The sequence below is a fragment of the Lycorma delicatula genome, chromosome 7 (genome assembly GCF_047948215.1).
Source record: "Lycorma delicatula isolate Av1 chromosome 7, ASM4794821v1, whole genome shotgun sequence".
Taxonomy (NCBI): domain Eukaryota; kingdom Metazoa; phylum Arthropoda; class Insecta; order Hemiptera; family Fulgoridae; genus Lycorma; species Lycorma delicatula.
In genome coordinates this window covers 51,168,804-51,190,170 of record NC_134461.1, presented here as the reverse complement: position 1 = coordinate 51,190,170, position 21,367 = coordinate 51,168,804, and the positions used below count along the sequence as shown (strand labels likewise).

General features: G+C 30.3%; 2 protein-coding genes across 2 annotated transcripts in view; one reads left to right on the top strand and one right to left on the bottom strand.

Moving 5' to 3' along the window:
• The window catches only part of LOC142327793 (uncharacterized), an 87,731-nt gene extending 72,970 nt beyond the window's left edge, over positions 1-14,761 (top strand). The window contains exon 3 of the transcript XR_012757100.1: positions 14,598-14,761. The gene's annotated coding sequence lies outside the window, so the exon portion shown is untranslated. The remainder of the gene's footprint in view (positions 1-14,597) is intronic.
• Positions 14,762-17,784: 3,023 nt separating this feature from the next.
• The window catches only part of LOC142328284 (uncharacterized), a 34,393-nt gene continuing 30,810 nt past the window's right edge, over positions 17,785-21,367 (bottom strand). Inside the window, exons 9-10 of the mRNA XM_075371988.1 lie at positions 20,474-20,626; positions 17,785-17,817 (exon numbers count right to left, since the gene is read on the bottom strand). Of these exons, the coding sequence (XP_075228103.1) occupies positions 17,785-17,817; positions 20,474-20,626 (186 nt within the window). The remainder of the gene's footprint in view (positions 17,818-20,473; positions 20,627-21,367) is intronic.

Here is a 21,367-nt window from a genome sequence, read left to right as displayed (position 1 = left end):
CAGCAGTCCACTGCTCCATTAATATTACAATGATGTCTGGTATGGAAGTTACGACCAATTCAATTTCTATCTACATGTCATAATTACAAACTTATTTTGCTTTAAAAATCGTTTAGTTTCTGTGACTCACTTTTATTTTAATGTTCTTTATTTTTTCTTTAAGAATCATTTCTTTAACCTTAATTGAAACATGGAGATCTAATGTCGGCTTGATATTTTTGGGTTGGCATTAGATCTCTCTGTTAATTGGTGAAACCAGACTGAACGGGTCATAGTGAAGAACTTCATAGATTACTTGGCAAAAGAAAGGATTGCTGGGAGGGTCTAGAGTGCCGCTTGGGCTTTCTGTTTTTGTTGTATTACGTTTTTTCTGTTTTCTTGTATTCATGTTTTTTTTTTTTGTTCTTTTGTTATTGCGTGTTGAACTTAACTCTATCTTTTGGGTAGGTAGTAGATTTCAGTTCCTTATTATTGTTATTCAGTCTTTTTTGTTACGTAGATTAGATGTGTTTTGTTTTCTTCTCTTGAGATTTCTTAATGTTAGTAGTATACTAATGGCAATGTCACATATGGCATTCGCATCAGTGGCATTGATGCCTTTGCCGAGGTTTTGAAGATGATCAAGCCCATAAGGGCTAGGTACGGAGAGGATGGCATGCTGATTGAAACTGCCACATGGAGGTTGTCTTCCCCTATGGGGTCAGGATGTGCCAACATTAGTCGACAGTTCTCAGCAATTTGTTAAACTGTAAGTCGCTGGTCTTCTTGCATAAGTGAATCAACATTAGAATCTAATACTGAGGTTAACACTGTTAACAGATGTCCAGGGCGGTGCTAGTCACTCATACTTTTGCAGCTACTTTTAAACTTTTCCACCCATGTGTAAAAACTCATATGGTTCTTACAACTGACTGCCATATTGTTTTTCATTCGAGAGAATATCTGACGATTGTACACTTTTTGAAAGTAAAAATCGGATCACAAAACACTGTTCTTCAAAAGTACTCCCTTTCATAAATAGTCTTTCATAAATAGTGTTGGGTAGCGGTTTCAATATGGGTTTGGTTTTATGTTCCTCACCCTGTAGAATAGAATATTCTAATGATACAGAAAACTGTATTCTAGATTCTAGAATACAGAATATTTTAATGAAATTTAAGTATATTTAATAGTACAGAGGAATAATATAAATCTTAAAAACATTAATTTCAGTAATATACGAAGGTATATTACCCCTAAGATGAAAATAATTATAAGTTGTACCTCATATAATATAATATACGAGGGTAAGTCTATTATCCGCAATGTAGTTATAAATTTTATTGCAATGCAAATAGGAAACTTACATTTACACCATTTTTTAACATAATCCCCTTGCATTTCAACGCACTTGGTCCATCTTTGCACAGATTTCCTGATGCCCTCATAAAATAAGTTTTTCGATTGAGCTGCGAGCTAGAAATGCACCGCTTCTTTCACTGTTTCGTCCGAGAGACAGTACTACCAACATAAAGAAAAATATAACTAAATTGTGGATAATAATTGACTTAACCTCGTATATATATAGTCTTATAGAATATATATTATTGTTATATTAACATAAAAGTTAACATAATTTTCCAAACATATTCTAATATAACTGTAACATCATTTGTACCTAGTTAGAGGTAGTTCAAACTTACTTTGTACTAATTGTAAATTGGAGGGTTCAAGAGATCATCAATAAAACCATTAATGGTAAAAATATGGCACAAAGAGGGAATGGAAAACCGCAATAATCCACCCTTCACATAAAAAAGGTGATAAAACCAACCCTGAACTATAAGGAAATTTCCTTACTAGATTGCACTTACAAAATTCTAACGAGAATAATTTACACCAGAATCAAAGACCAACTGGAACAAGAACAAGGGGGATTTAGACCATGGCGAGGCTGCCCAGAAGCCTAACGTGGGTGTGGCTGCCCACGTTAAAATAGGAAAAGGTATCTCAGTAAATTGCCTAGGCTTTGCGGACGATTTAGCCCTACTATCCCAAAATATAGAAGAGGCCAGATACCAACTGTCAACACTAGAAGATTGCAGGAAAAATTGGTCTAAAAATTTCATATGAAAAAACCAAAATTATGGTGAGAGACCCGCTATGCATAAGCAAAGTAAAAATAAATAATAATGACATAGAACTAGTAGAAAACTTTAAATATTTGGGGGAAAACATCACACACAACCTCCAAGAAAATCCAAACTGGATGAAAGAATAAATAAACTCATCAAAGCTACAATAAAAACATCTATAACAAAAAATGCATGTTCATAAACACAAAAATAAGACATTATTACTCAGTTATCCAACCAGAAATACTTTATGGATGCGAAACCATATTTGGACCGTACCAGGCAAGGTTTACCGACAAACTGGAAACTATGAGAAATTAAAAAATAAAGAAACAAGATTCGTATCAAAACCCAACAAAACAATAAGCCGGGTGTACTCTGGACAAGAAAGGGCAAGAAGATCTGAAACCCTTAGAAATTACTGGCAAATAAGAAAAGCTGAAAAACAACAAATCAGCAAGAAAAGAAAGAACTTGCAAAAATGATCGAAAGTGATCCATTATGGTCTTAAAAGTAAAAAAAAACCATTATCAAAGTGACATACATAATATAAAAGGTTTTTTAACAATGATTTGATCTCATAGAATCAAACTCATCTCGCACAATCATCTCTTCTTACTCCAATTATTATCTGCCTATTGTTAGTTAATTCTTTGATAAAAATTGTATCCTTGGAGTAGATTTACAACAATATAAAATAAAGCAGTATACTGCTTACCGAGTAGTCAATCATTTTTGCAATTTATATTACAATTGTTTATCAAAAAAGATGTTGAAAATCATTACTTATGAAGTTTTATTGAAAACTGCTAAAATATGTGTATTCTTCAGGTCACAGTTAATTGTAAGTATCAAATTAGAAAGCATTGTAAGATGTAAAGTATTAATTGAAAGTAGATTTGTTTTTATTGCTACAAATCTCAGAATTCCTATTGATGATGACCTTGTTCTCTTTAGAGTACAAGATTCACTAGTCAATATATGAACTTTCCTAATATAATTTGTAGTTGTTTTTTTTTTTGAAGGCAGATAGTATTTTGGAAAACAAAGCTTTTGCAGTACAATACTCTGATTTTTATTGAATAAGGGTGCAGGAGGGAGGCCGCAGACTTAATGGAGCAAGAAGGGATTTGAATTTCCTTCTACTAGATAATTTTTTTGTGAACGTAAAATCCATTTTTAGAAAGAACATTAAATATTGTAGTATCTCAATTTTTACGCTGCTCAAAAAGGAGTGTAATATATTTAGGATGTAATAGCAGCATAGCAGTTGAACCGACTTAGACATATGATGACAAGTTGGAGTTATTATTTTACCAGGAGTATCATTGGATGTGCTATATGCTTAAAAAAATTTGAAAAATAAATTCTATACAAAATGGTCATCTACACGCTCTTTATTTAATCTGTATTAAAGAGCGTGTATTTAAGACAATCATATTATTTCAGATTTTAGATACTGCAAATACTTAAGAGGAAGTTTATCTTTGCAATAGATTTTTTTTTAACCTCTGGGCCCGCAGTTATATACTGCTTCAGAGGAAGAGATGAATGATTGTAGCGTATATAAAAATGCCATGCCTGACCGGGATTCGAACCCCGGATGAAAGGCCAAGACGCCACCACTCGGCTAGTAGTAGTTATAACAATATAAGTATACTGCTTATAAGAAGTCGAGCAGTTTTACAACCAACGTATCCTTTCAAATTTACCTTGTGCTTCAAAGTAATTGATAGTAGTTTAAGGGGAGGTAATACAAAATTAAGCAATTTTTTTTTCATTTTCCCCCTACTTCAAGCATATTTTTCCAGGTAAAACCTGAATTACAGCTTTGGGATCATAGTTGTGAATTTTTGTTTCAATTCTTAATACTGGCTTTCAGAGGGGTATTTTCTTTAGAGAATTTTTTTTAATTTCATTTTTCGGCTTCATTGTTAGAATTATTATTGAAGTTTCAAGTAAGCATTGGGTGTGTGTTTATAAATAGTGAGTTAATCGTTCGATTATTTTGTTGTTAAATACAAAAAAGGCCTCGACAAACCAAATATATAGTTTAAAAATCTGCAACTCTTCCAGGAAGAAAAGAAATGGGGAAAAAGCACGTGTTAATATAGAACAAAGTGCTAGTTTGGATTTAACTTCAGGTAACATTTGTAGGTTATGTCAAATTTCAAGCAGTGTACTAGTAATGCACACATATGTATTAATATGTCGATATACTTAGCTCACTGTTTTTGATAGTTGCATCATATGAAAATGTTTTACCTATAAAGGAAAAGTTTGTCTGTAGGTAGAAGTACTAAATCGGTAATTATAATTAGAAACATTAAAATAGAAAACTTTAGTTTTCTTCCCCCCCAAACACACACATATACATACACAATATATTGATACCACGGTGTATATTAACATAACATTTAAATTTCAAATTGACTACTCTCATTTAGACAAAATCACCGTTGAATACAGTGCTTCCATTCCAACTAATCAATTGTAAAGTAAAAAATCCACTCTTTTAAATTAATTAATTTAAAGAAAGAATGTTTTCCTAGTCGCACCACACATTACCTGTTCAATAGCCTTTTGCAAAATTATAATCAGGTGAAGATAGCCAATAAGTTGAAATTATCCAGATCACTCTGCATTATAGTTTGCAACCTATCAAGATTTGTAGCTGTGAGAATTTTATGCCATATCCTATACAACCTGTCTCTGTGAAATGGTAATGCACAGTCCAACTTTATCCATGGTTTAAAATAAATAGATCTATTTTTAAATAAATAACAGATTTTGATTGATTAATAAACCCTAATATTTTTTTTTGTCTTCAGTCATTTGACTGGTTTGATGCAGCTCTCCAAGATTCCCTGTCTAGTGCTAGTCATTTCATTTCAGTATATACCCCTACATCCTACATACCTAACAATTTGTTTTACGTCTTACAAACGTGGCCTGCCTGCACAATTTTTTTCTTTTTCCTGTTCCTCCAATATTAAAGCGACTATCCCAAGATGCCTTAACATGTGGCCTATAAGTTTGTCTCTTCTTTTAACTGTATTTTTCCAAATACTTCTTTCATCATCAATCTGCTTTATACACCCATCTGATTTTTAACATTCTTCTGTAGCACCACATTTCAAAAGCTTTTAATCTTTTCTTCTCAGGTACTTCGATTGTCAGTTTCTCTTCCATATAAAGCTACACTCCAAACAAACATATACTTTCAAAAATCCTTTCCCCATTTAAATTAATTTTTGATGTAAAGAAATTATATTTTTGACTGAAGGCTTGTTTCGCCTGTACTATTTGGCATTTTATATCACTCCTGCTTCATCCATCTTTAGTAATTCTACTTCCCAAATTACAAAATTCTAATACCTCCACAATCTTTTCTCTTCGTATCATTCAGTGGTACATTTGTTTTGTTCTTGTTTATTTTCATGCGGTAGTTCTTACATAGGACTTCATCCATGCTGTTCATTGTATCTTCTAAATCTTTTTTACTGTCAGCTAGAATTACTATATCATCAGCAAATTGTAGCATCTTTATCTTTTCACCTTATACACTGCTACTCCGGATCTAAATTGTTCTTTAACATCATTAACTGCTAGTTCTATGTAAAGAATTAAAATGTAATGGGGATAGGGAACATCCTTGTCGGACCCCTTTTTTATTACGACTTCTTTCTTATGCTCTTCTATTATTACTGTTGCTGTTTGGTTCCTGTAAATATTCAAATTTGTTCTTCCATCTGTGTACTTGAATCCTAATTTTTTTTTAAATTCTGAACATTTTATTCCAGTCTACGTTATCAAATGCCTTTTTTAGGTCTATAAATGCCAAGCATGCTTCTCTAAATTCCACCGATTCATCTGACACTTTTCTTCAGGATTCTAAACCCAAATCTACATTTCATTTCACTAAATTATGGTTGCTATCAATGTTTGCTCCAGGGTAAGTTTTGCAGTCGACGAGTTGATTTCTAAATCTTTGCTTAACCATAATAATCTGCCGTATACCTTGCAGTATAACCAGGCTTTTTCCTGGTTCCATATTAGAATATGTATATTCTAATTTTATGATTTTTAAACTGGGTGTTGGCAATTACTAAATAATAGTTTGTCCAAAACCCTGTAAGTCGTTTCATTTCTTTTGCCCAGCCCGTATTCACCCACTATATTTCCTTCCTTGCCTTTTCCAATGCTTGCATTCTAATCTCAAACTATTATTAAATTTTCATCCCGTTTATGTGTTTAATTGCTTTGTCAATTTCTTCGTATACACACTCTACCTCATCATCATTGGCGCTTGTAGGCATTAGATTTTAACAATCATTGTCGGTTTAGGTTTTGATTTTATCCTTATTACAATGATTCTATTGCTATGAATTTTTAAATACTCTACTCTCTTCCCTATTTTCTTGTTAATTACAAAAGCTACTTCTGCCTCCCCATTATTTGAAGTTGAGTTAATTATTCTAAAATCACCTGACCAAAAGTCGTTTTCCTCTTCCCACTGAACCTAGCTAATTCCTCCTTCATGTACATTTATCCTATCCATTTCCTTCTTTAAATTTTCTAACCTACCGATCTTTTTTTTAGACTTCTAACAGTCAATGTTCCGACTCTTAGAGTGTTGAGTGTTATTTTTTAATTTTCTGGTGACCCCTCCCTTAGCAGTCCCCACCTGGAAATCCAAACGGGAGACTAGTTTACCTCCAGAGTATTTTACCAAGGAAGGTGTCTCCATCTTTGTTGTATGAAAATGCAGCTGCAGTTTTCCATTGCTTTCAACTGCACATTACTCAGAAGATTTAGTGATGTTGATATGGCCATTTGATTTGTCCTGACCTACATCCTTAACAACTACTGAAAGACCTGCTGCCCTCTTTCAGGAATCATCCTTAGTCTGGCTCTAAACAAATACCTCTCCGATATGGTTGCACCTTCGGTCCAGCTACTCTGTATCACTGAGCACTCAAGCCCCCTCACCATCGGCAAGGTCTCATGTTTCATAGAGAGAGCCCTAATATAATATCTAGAAACTTATTAAACTGAAAATCAGCATCATTGTTATCAAGAATTTCCCTGTGTGTTTATGTAAAATTACCCTCGATAACTCTTTTTTTCAGTATTAACTAAGGAGTTATATGTATTCATTCTAAGTATTTCTAGATGTTCACTATTACTATTTTATGCTTTCATTAATGTTTGCACCAATATCTCTTATTAAAAAGATATTGCTTGTTGGAAACATATGAAGGTCTTCAAGACCTTTCAAATTCGGTCTTATTTTGTTTATTCCAGCTATAGAACTTAAAAAAAAAACGCTGTTTTAACCAATTCTTCTCCCTTCATAATATGTCTCAGCTCCCTTATTTTGAATTTTTTTTCTGATTAGGCTTCTATTCTTGTAAACAATTTCTTTATTTCATTTTCATCTATTTCATTTTCATCTATTCATTTAATCTCCATTCTCAGTTTTGTTTTACTTGTTCAAACCTCATTACTTTTGTTTTCTTAACATTCATTGCAACTATATTTTTTTATAAAGTATTCTAATTTTGAATGTTATGTACTTCATCTGAAAAACAAAATTGTAAAAGCACTGTAAACATTTTACAATTTATTTTCCTTTTTCCTAGATTTATTCTGTCATCTTCTAGAGCATCTTTGATCATATCTTCAACTACATTAAAAAAAGGCAGCGTCCTTGCTTATTCCTCTTCCTAGGTTAAACTCAATTTGAGCATCCTTTATTTTAATAACCAATTTCCGATTCAGGTGCAATTCTGTAATTAATTTTGTATATTTGGATTGTACATTTGTTCTTTGTCTTTTAATTATTTATATTAGTTTTTATATTTGACACTGTATACTTATTTCTTTACTTCTTTCCATATACCTATTACTAATGGCTTTGATTAGCCTAATCACATCTGTAGTGCCTCATATTTTTTTTTTACTTGGTCTTTCTGTTGAAGAGAAGATTAAAACTTGAAGAAGAAAATTTGACTACATCCCACTGTTATAGATCTCATTTATGTAATATTGTTATCTCCTGAAATCCTCCTTTAAGACCTCTGTTGTGATCAGTTCTGTTGATATTGATAAAGCTTCTGATTTTAAGTTTTGCTGCTTCTACTTCAGGTTTTTTAATTTTATTCCAGCTTCTATAAGAAGATCATTTGGCTTACTTTTAAGCAGTGTTGTTCCTTTATACACTTATTCTACCTTTCAGATATCTTTTCTTCTTCCTACAACACTATTATTTTTACTGGCAATTTCTTTAGCGTCTGTATCTCTACATATTCCAAGTTGCTGTTTTTTACTATTTTGCACATAAGTTCATATCGCCTGTTTTCCTTAATTTTCTACGTGTGAGTGGTCTCACAAAACCATTTCTTTTTTACTTTTTTGTGTTGCTCTTCTTAATTCATTATTCAGTTTTCTCCGTGATCTCTTGTTGTCGTATTTCTTGTTGTCATATTTCTTGTAAGATGAAGAAAAATGTAAGAGGCAGATAACCTTGGTTTCCTTAACAAAACCGATCGTTCTTCTGTCGCTTTATTATGGAATTTTTCATATTCACATCGAATTCATTTGCTCTTTTGCCCTAATTATTTCTTACCTTCCATAAAATAAAAGTATATGAATACTTGTATTATATCCTTTTACTATGTTTCACAAATATTTAAGTACTAGCTGGCCCATCTAGCCAGAACCTGACCCTCAGGGCTCAGATCAGCCCAGACAAATCCCAGAGCCAACTCAGGGGCTCCCGGGGCCAAGAAGCCAGGGGGTCTACCCTATGGCCGCAGAGATCACTTCACTCACCATTTCTAATTTGTGATATGAACCTGACCTTCGCAAATTACAAAATGATGGGCATGTTTATTTTTCAATCCATTAAAACTCCGTAAATATTAGATTCATCAAAATTTATATTATTGCTAAAACATTAAGCCTTTTATTTTGAATAAAATGACATTTTGTTTTTTAAAATCGGTTAACAAATAGAGGAGTTATGGCAGAAAATTGATGCCTCCACTTTATGTTCAATTCTATTAAATATTGTTTTTATTTCAACAAACTTCAATGCAACATAGAATCTAATAATATATTTCTGGTAATATCATTAGATATTTGATATTTATGTGGACATCTACGTCATAGAGGCTTTCTGGAAGGTTCTGGGTTTGAATCCTAGTTAGGCAAGGAATGAGTCTTAATGACTAATTGTTTTAAATCATTTTAAACACGATGGATTACAATTCTTAAAAATATATTAATTTAAGTTTTCGGGGAGACTCTATATACCGTTACGGTATCGTTAAATTTTTTTCTATTTATCCATTTTCATATAATTTTTTTTTGATTTTTCAGTTAATGTTGCTAGATTTTGAAATGTGAAATCTTACCTTGGTGTTTGGTAGTTTAATATATTTCAGAGTACTTGCTGGAATTTTGCAATTGTCTTTGTTGTTATGACCTAATTTTCTATTTTTACCCTAAAGAAAAAGCTGGGTGATTGGTATTTGGTAAGTTTTTAAAGTTTGGTAATTGTGGTAAATTTTAAAGTCTACTTATTTACTTAATTGAAGACAGCCACAAAATCCATCAATACAAAATCATATTAAAAAGAACATACATACATACATAACAAAATTATCATTCATAAGTTAGAGGTAATAGGTAATGCAAGTTAGAGGTAAGTTAGGTAATGCAAGTCAAAAAGCTGCAATAAATTATGGGGGTCAACGTAATTACTAAAAATTTTATTAGCAAATATTAAATCTGTCCTCGTCAGAGATGATTCAATTCTTGGTATTTTTAACAAATTAAAAATACGAATAAAGCTATGATCGGTAAAGAACATAGAATCACAGATTTTATAGGCGGCATATCTAAGAAAGATTCTATGTGGTCTTTCTAGTAGTTTTAATTGCAAGTCAGCAAAAGGTCGCCAAACAACAGAACCATAATTTAATACTGTATAAGTGTATGACTAAAATTCTGCAGAGTTAGTATTTCTGTAATTTGTAGAGAAAATCTCGATAAAATTTACCATTTTTAGTGAAGATACAGTATAACAAGTTTATTCACTGGAGGATAATTTGCTATCAAAAAATACAGCCAAGTTTTTAATAGAAGATATCTTTTGTATTGCAGTATTATTTTATATTATTCAGTTTCACATTTATATCATTATCTGCAAACCTTCAACATTGAATATGAAATTAATTTTTTAAGTTGAAGTCAGTTGGAAGTAATTGAATGTAAACTAGTTTTGTAATAGGCTTAAACAATTTTGTGAAAAATAAAAAAATGTGATAGGGTATGAATAAACTGTTATCTATAAATACTACAAAAATTGGAAAACCTAATAATAAATGCATGCTTTGCCTTACTCCACATCTAACATAAACAGGCTTAGAGATAAAATTATCAATTTTAATGTAGGGAATTCTGTACGAAGTGAATGTTTCAAAGACAACAATTTATATTATTAAATTGACACGCAATTTAATAATTTGATATTAACTACATCAAACGCACAATAAAAATCAGTATAAATTTATCAAAATAATTACCATCATTTAGTGCATCAACAGTATCCTCCATATGTACATACAAGTTTGTTCAAGTAGATTTACCTTCCAAAAAACCATGTTGTGCTGGAACTATATAAATTTTTTCTTTATGTAAGTGTGATTTTCTTATAAATTAACTTACCTAAGATCTTTGCAAAAAAATTGTATTTGCCAAGGGCAGTAATTATTGATATCTGAATGTCACCATTTTTAAATAATGGACATATGTAACAAATTGTTGTAACACTAGGATGTAGAAGACTATTTAAAGAATGATTGAAGAGCTTAGTTAAGAACTGTATAAAAAAGGCAGAGCATTTCTTCCCTAAAAGAGGATGAATATATTCTGTGCTTGTCAAAGAGTTAGTATTAAGTCAAATAGCCTCTTCAACATCATTTTGAGTTAACTGCAGCAATCATTACAACTAAATGTAATTTCAGTTAAAGAAAAATCATTGTTAATATAGACACTCCCAAATTTTTTGCGAAGTTCTATGATATCAGTGCCCATACTCATTTCATAAAGAATACAAGATGGACAATACTGTTGTCATTTTTATTAACAAATTTAAAAAAAAAATCTTTGGAAGCATCAGATTAAAGATCCTCAACTTTTAACAGTGTAATTTAATAACAACTCTTTATGACTGAGTATTGCATACACTTTGTTCTTAAATAATTTGTAATAATAAGTAGATCTATATTGTTGTTGAACTTTTTGTTATTAGTAATTGTGATAATAATTTCACTACAAAAGTACATTTTTTTTTTGCAATTAGTTTTGGTACATGACTTTCAACAATATTATTATAGTGGTTGTTATGAAAGATGGCACTTGTGTGGTATTTCAGTTAAAAAAATTAATCATTTTAAAAAAATTAGAAACTGCAGTTTTTTTTTGCCAACTGGATTTGACCGATTTTAGTTAGTCATTGGTTTGAAAATTAAGGGCGTGAGAAGCAGAAAACTCAAAATTTGTTGCATTTTTTTTTTTGAAAATGTCAACTTTGATTGATATAAAATTAAACCCGATGTAGATAAAAGCCTTCTGCTTTTGGAGGTAGGTTAAACGATTGTTTCTCAATAATTATAATTAGGATTTATCCCAAATCTAGTATTATGTAAGCATGCAGAGTGTTTTTTTATGAGACAGCCTGCCTTTAGTTTCAGTGAATATTTTATGGAAAAAACACATCGTTGTAATCATTGAAACAATTTGAATAAGATGACGATATTTTCAATATAATGTATTTAATATTAAGGTTTTAATTGAGGTCGGAAAGGTATGAAAAGTTCATTCAGAGTACAGCTGCAACCAATGCTTGGTGTGTGTCCTGTTTGTTGCTATAATAATCAGCTACATGTAGGCATGGTTTTTAATATTGCCTTTCACACAGTTTTATCAGATTACTTTATACATGGTTAATATTAACTAATAATAAAAGTGGTTGCAAGCAACCACTTTTTTGTGAAGCTACTGTTGGATTTCAGCTTTCCTCCAGCTGTTGGTGGTAACTTTATTTACCGCAAAAGGGTGTGATAAGTTGTGTTATATATTATTTATTACATTCCCTTCTTGTAAGTAATTAAAAAAAACTCATTTGTAAACCAAATATTGAAACTGTTCCGTTTCATTTTTGAATGATAATCATAAGAATTTACTGCTAATACTTTCTTTAATGAACCCTTTCTTTAGCCGAACCTGCACGACATACTATTAAACGACTGTCTTTCTGATGAGGATTTTAATTTTAGTATCGTATTTTTCTTTGAATCTTGCAATATTTATGAGAATGATTTTCATTAACCCACATCTCATCTGTGTAAAATATACGTCGATCATCACATTACGCTTTTAATTTGTAAAATATGTTTAAAAATTAAATTCTTCTTAATGCAATATCAATTTATTCCATCAAGAAACGTTGACCATCTTCAGTTTTTTTATAACAAAAACCAATTTTTATTACAATATTAAAACGGTCATAGATGGTAGATTTATATCCAGTTTTTACCGTATTTCATCTTTGAACTTCTTAATGGTAGGGATTTCATTCTGAACGGTACGGGTAGTTACTGATATATGATTGTGTGCGCAATACATGATAGTTGAAATCGTTCAGTGACAGATTTGCATTTTGTGTCCTATTTTTCTCTGGCATCTCAAACTGAACGCTACTGTTGTTACTGTCGCACTCCTTAGCTGTCCTACATATCCTTTGTAACGACCTCCAACTAATGCCGCATGTTTTAGCAGTGAGTTCATGAACTTCATCAAAGTAAATCGTGTTACGGAATTCAAAGTCAGATAGCTTTTGAAGAAATTTATATTCATTGTAGATTACATTCTGGAACCGCCCTTAATTGTACAGCCATGTTGATTGGGAAACTCTGTTTCCATCTCATTCATATTAAACTTAAGATAGTTACAGAAAAATTACTTATAACCTGATAAAAAAATGTAAATTAATGTACTATTCTAAACTGTCTAATGTAACATGGCACCGTTAAATAATCTTGCTAACAAACCAGTATGAACTGAACATATGGAAATAAAATATCATATACTTTGTTAGATACCACAGCTAAGGGCTTAATGAACTCATCAGAGTGAACACTGGCATTGCAATTAATTTATACTAATATACAATGACATAATATTAATACACTGTAATCAGCGTTGAGACAACTGCTCACTGAAACTGCTTCTTCAGTCCTTCATATATTGCCACAATTTTAAATTTATTATTATGATCCTAACCATAAAACGAGAATGTTTATTAATTCAACTCTACAAATAAAAATTCTACAAAATTAATGCCTGATATAAATGGAAATTTATTTTTACTACACCTAATGTTAACCGAAATGTGATGTTTTTTTATTGAACAACCTGTAGGCTTAAATAGTAATAGTTGTGGGCTAAATCTTAATTAAAATTATTGAGAAACAATCGTTTAATCTACTTCCAAATGTATAAAATTTTTATCTCTGTTGGTTTGGATTGTAGAGCAATTCAAAGTTGATGGCCTCAAAAAAAATTCAAATAATCTACTTTTCATACCCCTAATTTTCAAACAAATGACAGTAACTAAAACCGGTCGAATCTAATTAGCGCAAAAATAATTGCAGTTTTTTTTTTTTTTTTTACTGAGGTGCAATAGTTTATACAAGCACCTTCTTTCATAGTGACCACTGTAATACATAGTTGCAATTACTCAGAAGAAATTTCTATATCATGATCAATATCAAAATCCAGTCAGGCATGATATTTTTCTTATGTTATAAAATTGCATTTTCATGTTCTACACACAAGCTCTAAGTTTATGTGGAGACATAAAAAGTAAATAAATATTATTTAGAATCAAACTCATTCATTAAAAGTTGAATCTTAGAAAATTTATGTTTTTATAATCTCGTATGTATTGATCAGACAAAAGATTACAATTCAAAATTTTAGTAGGTAACATTATTTCTATAGGTATATTATATTTATCGCTATGAAAAATTTCACCATAAACAATATATATAAACAATAACACACACTAATGTGTGTAAGATTAGAAAATACTGAATCAGGAGAATTTGTTAATTATTAATTAATAAATTATTTGATTGTAAAAGATTACAATTTGTAGAAAAATCTGTATGTAAGAAAAGTAGCAGCATTTTCAACATTTAAATTAGAATGATAAAATTTGGTATAAGAAACATTTTCTAAGTTTTTCCCATATAAAACCTGGCCGATTAAAGTTACCTAATAATAATAATTTGACTGTGACTGCACTGTTAATGTTGTAAGTGAATTAGAGATACAAATTATTTTTATTTTATAAATTGTACAATAAATCATAAACATATTTACTTTGTTCTTTGTTTTTTATAACAGAAAATAAATTTAGTATAACCGAAAGAGGAACCGTTTGACATTATGACTGGTGATGTCAAAAAAGATTCCTTAGCAATTGAAGAGACCAACTTAGTTAAATCAGAAAATTTAAAAGTTGAAAATGAAGTGGTAAGAGTGTTAGATTTTGCATATGAACACCGATTATCCAGATGGACCTTGCAAGGCCAAATCTGGGTAATTGAAAGTGGGTGGGTGTATGAATGGTTGAGTGTATGAGTGGTTGAGTGTATGAGTGGTTGAGTGTATGAGTGAGTGGTGTATGAATGTGTGGTGTATGCGTGAGTGGTGTATGAGTGTGAGTGAGTGGTGTATGAGTGAGTGTATGTATGAGTGAGTGTATGTATGAATGAGTGTGTGTGTATGAGTGAGTGTATGTATGAATGAGTGTGTGTGTGTGTGTGTGTGTGTGTATGAGTGTATGTATGAATGAGTGTGTGTGTATGAGTGTATGTATGAATGAGTAAGTGTATGTATGAATGAGTGTGTGTGTGTGTGTGTGTGTGTGTATGAGTGTGTGTGTGTGTGTATGAGTGTGTGTGTGTGTGTATGTATGAGTGTGTGTGTGTGTGTGTGTATGTATGAGTGTGTGTGTGTGTGTGTGTGTGTGTGTGTGTATGTATGAGTGTATGTGTGTGTGTGTGTGTGTATGTATGAGTGTATGTGTGTGTGTGTGTGTGTGTGTGTGTGTATGAGTGTGTGTGTCTGTATGAGTATGAGTGTGTGTGTGTGTGTGTGTGTGTGTGTGTGTATGAGTGTGTGTGTGTGTGTGAATGTGAAATGTGGTATTTTCAACAAACAGAAAAAAAAAAAGACACAACCGAAAAAGAAACCAAGTTATGAAACAAAGTCTTTGTAAGTAGTGCAACTATAAAAATATTAGAAAAAACATAATTCTGATGATTTGTTCACAAAGGATAGACATGCAGAGATGATATAGATTGTGCTAAAAAGCAGGATAAGAAGGAAAGAAACCAACAGTTTCCAACCAATTGTTTGAGAAGAAAATGGGAAGAAGGAAGTGTTGAGGGATGATTAGGGGATAGATCATCACTTCCTGACAACCTTAGAAGGTGAACAAAACAGAAATAAAGTAAAATAAGTGGGATGAAAAAGAGTTATAACTTTGATACCAACTGGTAAAAGAGGAGCTGGTTAAGTAAGGTTATAAGCATGTGTATTTATCCTTGCATAAATATATTTTATGATCTTGGAGATCTATGTTACCAAAGTTAACAACAATGGATGCAGTTTCCTTGCATGCAGTTGTTATTTATTAGTGACAAATTATTATGCCAATATCTAGATAAATATTCTTTTTTTTTGGCTAAGCAATATTATTGGTGGGTGACAGTGAGATCTTGACTTTTAAATTTCTTGCAACAGAAATCTATTCCCAAAAAGATAGCAAGGTTTTCACAGTGTGAAATAAATGAAAAAGTTTTTTTTTGTTAGTGTAAAGAAAATCATAACTATATGAACATAATAACTCTATATATTATCTTAATATAGATCTTATATTAATATATTTTGAGAGGATCTCAGGGTCTGGGATTTGAAAGTGACTGTGATAAAAAATGGAAAACAAATAAATAAATAGTCTTAGCAACCAAACAAAGTTTCCAAAACATTTCATAAATTGTCTTTTATTTATATAATCTTGACCCAAAATAGCAGAACAGCCACAAAAAAATATTAATACATAGAGTATATCAATTTCAGAAAATATTATGATAAATAACAATTAACAAGCATGATATACATAAAGATTTCACAACAGTATCAAGTAGAATTTACAACTGTCAAAAAATGATTATTTAATTTACACAGAAGACTGTTATGATTAGTCACACAATTTTCTTTTTAAGTACATAAAAATAACTATGGTAACAAGGTAAAAAAAGTAGAACACATCCAGCCGGTTTAGCCAACAAAAGTTTACACGCCAGATTTGTCCAAAAAAATAATTCATTGACTGATATGATATTTCAAGAAAAAATAAATTATTTATTGTCAAATTAGTAAATCAAACGCATTTATAACGAGACTAAGAGAATCATTCATTTACATTTCTCTAAAAACGAATCAGCTGATATCAATTACTTAAGATTAATAAAATCAATGATTTAATAAGCCTTGTTTTTCATCGTGGTTATAACTCATAAACCTCTCCACACTACCATGATCTTTCATCAGTTTTTTCTGACTCAAGAGATGGACTGGGCAGAGCCAAAACTTGAACAATATAACAATATGTAACACACATATATATATATATATATATATGTTGAAAATTTTAATAATTCATCAACATTTTGACCTCTGTGTTGATAAATTTCAATATTATATGAAGTATAAACCACCAAAACACAGTAATTAGATAAGTTGGAAATTAATACGGTATAAATTATTATTAATGGTAAGTTTAACTTATTACTGTGTTTTGGTGATTTATATTTCATATAATATTAAATATATATACATTTTTTTTAATTGAAATTAATCTTTTTAAGATTCATATTATTCCTCTGCACTGTTAAATTATATTTTTAATTCTATTAACATAAATCACCTAGTACAGTATATTGACACAGTACAGATAAGTACAGTACACATACACACAGTACAGATATTGACCTAGTACAGATAAGACACATCTTACCTTAATTTTATCATGATAGCACTTTTGTGGGATCGTGCATTCTCAGTCAGAAATATATTTAAATATTAGAAAATATAGTTAATATATATATATATTGTATTATATATATATATTATATAGTTTAGGTGTTTGGGATAGTCTCAGAAACTACTAAACTACTGGTGTGAGAAATTGTCACAATGTGATAGACTGTTATAAAACTTTACCTTCTCAAGTATCATAAGAATAATTATATAACCCCTAAATACTCCTCAATTTCATCCTTTTGATAATCTTCAGGGTAAATTGATTGATTATTAATATTAATAATCAATTGAAAAAAAAATTCCTATTATGATAAAATAATTTATCTACTAAGCATTGTAATCTGATTTTACAGGAATAGCATATTATCATTAATTTTAAAATGATTTTAAACTCTTATAACTCCTTGTGGATCCCCCAAATTCAGATTTTTTTTTCAAAATGTGTTCTACCTTCAGAAAAAAAACATATTACAGAAGGAGGTTAGGACAATGGAAGCCCCCTTGCTTCCATTGTCTGTAAAAATAAAAAAAAAGTGTTTATTGTTTATTTGAATAAATGCTGCATTTTCAAATTTAACTTTTCAAAGTGTGTTTTATCTTGAGAAAAAATTAAATATCATAGCTGAAGGAAAGGTTCTGACCTTGAATCCCAAATGTTTCAAGCCCTTATTCTTCAACCCATTCATCAGTTAACAAAAACAAAAATACAGCGATATCAAAATTATTTTGTTTTTTCCTAGATATGCTTTACCTTAAGAGAAAAAATTTAAAAATAGTGGTGTCCAAGTAGATGTGATTCCGTTACCCTCCCTGAAGTACCTTCTACTTCTGAGCCTATTAGCCTCTTAATGAATGAAAATTGAAATTGGTGATATTCTAACCATTCTGTTTAAAAATGTGTTTTGCCATCAAAAACACTTAAAAAAATAAATAGGAAAACAAAAAGTTCAGACCTTACTGCCACCTAAAATGTTCATCTCTTGAGCCCAACAAAAAGAGAAAAACTGTGGTTTAAAAACTGTTTGTTTATTTTTCTAAATGATTTTTATTTTCAGAAAAAAAATTAAGAAAAAGAATGCAACATATAGCTGTCCAAGATGATCTAGCCTTCTTGCCTCCAATGGGCTCTATCCTTTTCTATTAAAAAATCCAAATATTGCAATATTCAAATGATTTTTCCCCAAAATTTGATTCCCAACAGTAAAATTAAAATATGTAATGATGACCAAGAAATTTTGCTTAGTTACCATTATGGGCTTTAAATTCCCAAATTTAACTATTGTTATAATCATTATTTTTCTAAATGTGTTACACCTGACAAATAATTAAGAATCATAATAGAAGAAGGATCCATACCCACCTGTCTTCCAAAGGGCTTATGCCCCTCAGTACCTCTCAATTAAAAAAAACATTTAATACTGCATAACGGCAGCAGTATTTAAAAAAAAGGTGATCTAAAACAAGTTGCAATTAAAATACTGGGAATCCAGTAAACATCAGACATTTCTAAGGCTTTAGCTCCATTTAATTTAAAATTGTAAGCTTGGGATACACAATCCCTTCTTTTTTAAATAATCATACTCCTTAGAGCCAGTGAAAGCTTTGACATTGTAAGTTTGAGGTGTGTTAGCCACCCAGATGCTCTTAAGTCCTGGATTAAAAAGCCCTTCATCAACAAAAATAGAAGTCTTACAGTACATGAAGTTTATTGTCAAACGTCATAATTTTTTAAAGCTTCTTTTTTAAACTTCTGCTTTTGAAAAAATCAAGAGACTCTTGACAACTCACGTCTTTATTAATTAAAAGTGAAATAATAATTCTCATCTTCACTTTATGAAAAAAATAAAAATATTTTGATAATTAACTCAATCTTTGCCAAAGTGAATGCGTAAAATACTCAGTTGAGTTTATAATGTCTCTGCTCTCCCTGACTGACCACTCTCAGAGAATCCTTTCAATTATGAAAGTCTTTTCAGCAAGGCAATTACTATAAAATTACTATCTAGAAAAAAATATAATTATTGAAATCTACTTCTACAAAATTAGATTTTTTTGTTCATATTGTCATGAACATGGTCTTTCCACATCTTACTAGTTAAATAAATCCTGATGCAAACAGCTCATTAATATCCCATTTTGTATTGTTTCTATCAGTTAACCTTTTCAAATTAACTACTCATCTAATGTAAGTTAACTAACTTGTCAAACTATTTTCAAATTATTTCTCCTGCATATAAAAAAAGTTGTAAAAATTGTAGTTAATAACTAATTTGGTCTCATAAATTCTGGGAACAATATTTACCATTAAGACTGATGCTAGTACATGACCAATGCTTAGGTCAAACTGAGTATCCCTGCTAGTACCAAATAAAATAGTAATTTTACAGTAAGTACACTGAGCTAAATTGTGCTATCATTTTAAATTCCATAGCAAAGTCTATTGGACAGTTGGATATAATAAGGTCAAACAGTTCTACTTCTTTTAAATATATAAAGAAAAAAGATTATTAAGTTTATGTTAAATAGTCAAAATTTTTGACTGATATATGTTCAAAAAATTCATTTACTGGTTTATTCTTTTAAAAAGTAAACATATCTTATGATATTATATAAACAAGAAAATAAGAAGAAAGAGAACGTATCAGTGATATATGTTTTTTTTATTTTTATTTATAACATACTTTTATTTTATGTATGTAGCACATTTTAACAAACTAAAACTTGTGCTAGTTATTCTCATAACAAAATAAGGAGTTAATGAAACATCCTGTAATGAAAGAGAATGTGTTGAAGTAATACGTATAAACATATGAATTTATACTTTTTATTAAAAATATTATTTTTCTCTATAATTTAAAAGAAAATAATACTGCACACTTTGTTATTTCATGTAAATTATAAAAAAAAAAAATATTCTGATGAAGAAGAGATCTCTAGGTCAATAACAAAAATCAAAGAAAAACAAAAACTGGAAGCGTAAAAAATGAATTTTATAATACATACATTTATTTAGAACAACATTAATTAGTAAATTTATTTTTAAATAGATTAATAAAACAGAATTCATCATTGGATAAATGTCTTTCAGTCCTTAGATCATTTACAATCTTTAAATGAAATATTTTTTAACAAAAAAAAAATTCATATATTATAAGTAATAAATTTATTACCTGAAATCTTGATTCATCTATATTTGCCCCACCACCATGGGCCTGATCAGCATTACACTGTGCAGCTATCTGACCTAATCTTTCACAAAGTCCTGTACAAACAGCAATGCCTTCACGGCTTAGTGATAAATAACCATTCTTTAATGAAATATCCTGAAATGGAAAGAAAATATGTTGAAGAAAAACATATACATATGTATTTATATTTTTTTATTAAAAATACTATTTTCTGTTTTATTGTATTTAAGTATAACTGTTATAAATTTTATTACATATATGCAGGTATTTACAGCCAATGCAATACTTGAAGGCTAGGCATAATTTTCACAGAATATTTTGACACCGTTAGTAACAAGTAGTTAAATTAGTCAAATTTGAAGATTGTTATGCCTCCTTTTTCTATATTTTTATATAAAAATATACATTAAATGTGTAAACATCTTCTGGAATCATTATTATGCTTTCATACAAGAATCTGTTCACAAATAATGTGTTAAGATAAAAATTTTATTGGTATAATAAAAACTCATTCATTTGACTTCTCTTTACCGTAAAAACTTCATAAAACAAGTTTGGTTGCCTGTTCAACCAAAAGAACATATGCCATGTTAAGTGTAAAATTCAGTGTTACCATTGGCAAACAAAATTTCCCGACTTATTTGTACTACCTAGAGGTACTTAACATTTCAAAGTATCTAATACTGTGTAATATAGCCCATCTCATCCACACACACACACACACACACACACACACACACACACACACACACGCGCGCGCACACACACACACACACGCACATATATATATATATATATATATATATATATATATATACAGAGAGAGTGAGAGAGAGAGCCAACCGGAAAAGTGAAATTATAAAAAAGGGAAAGCTG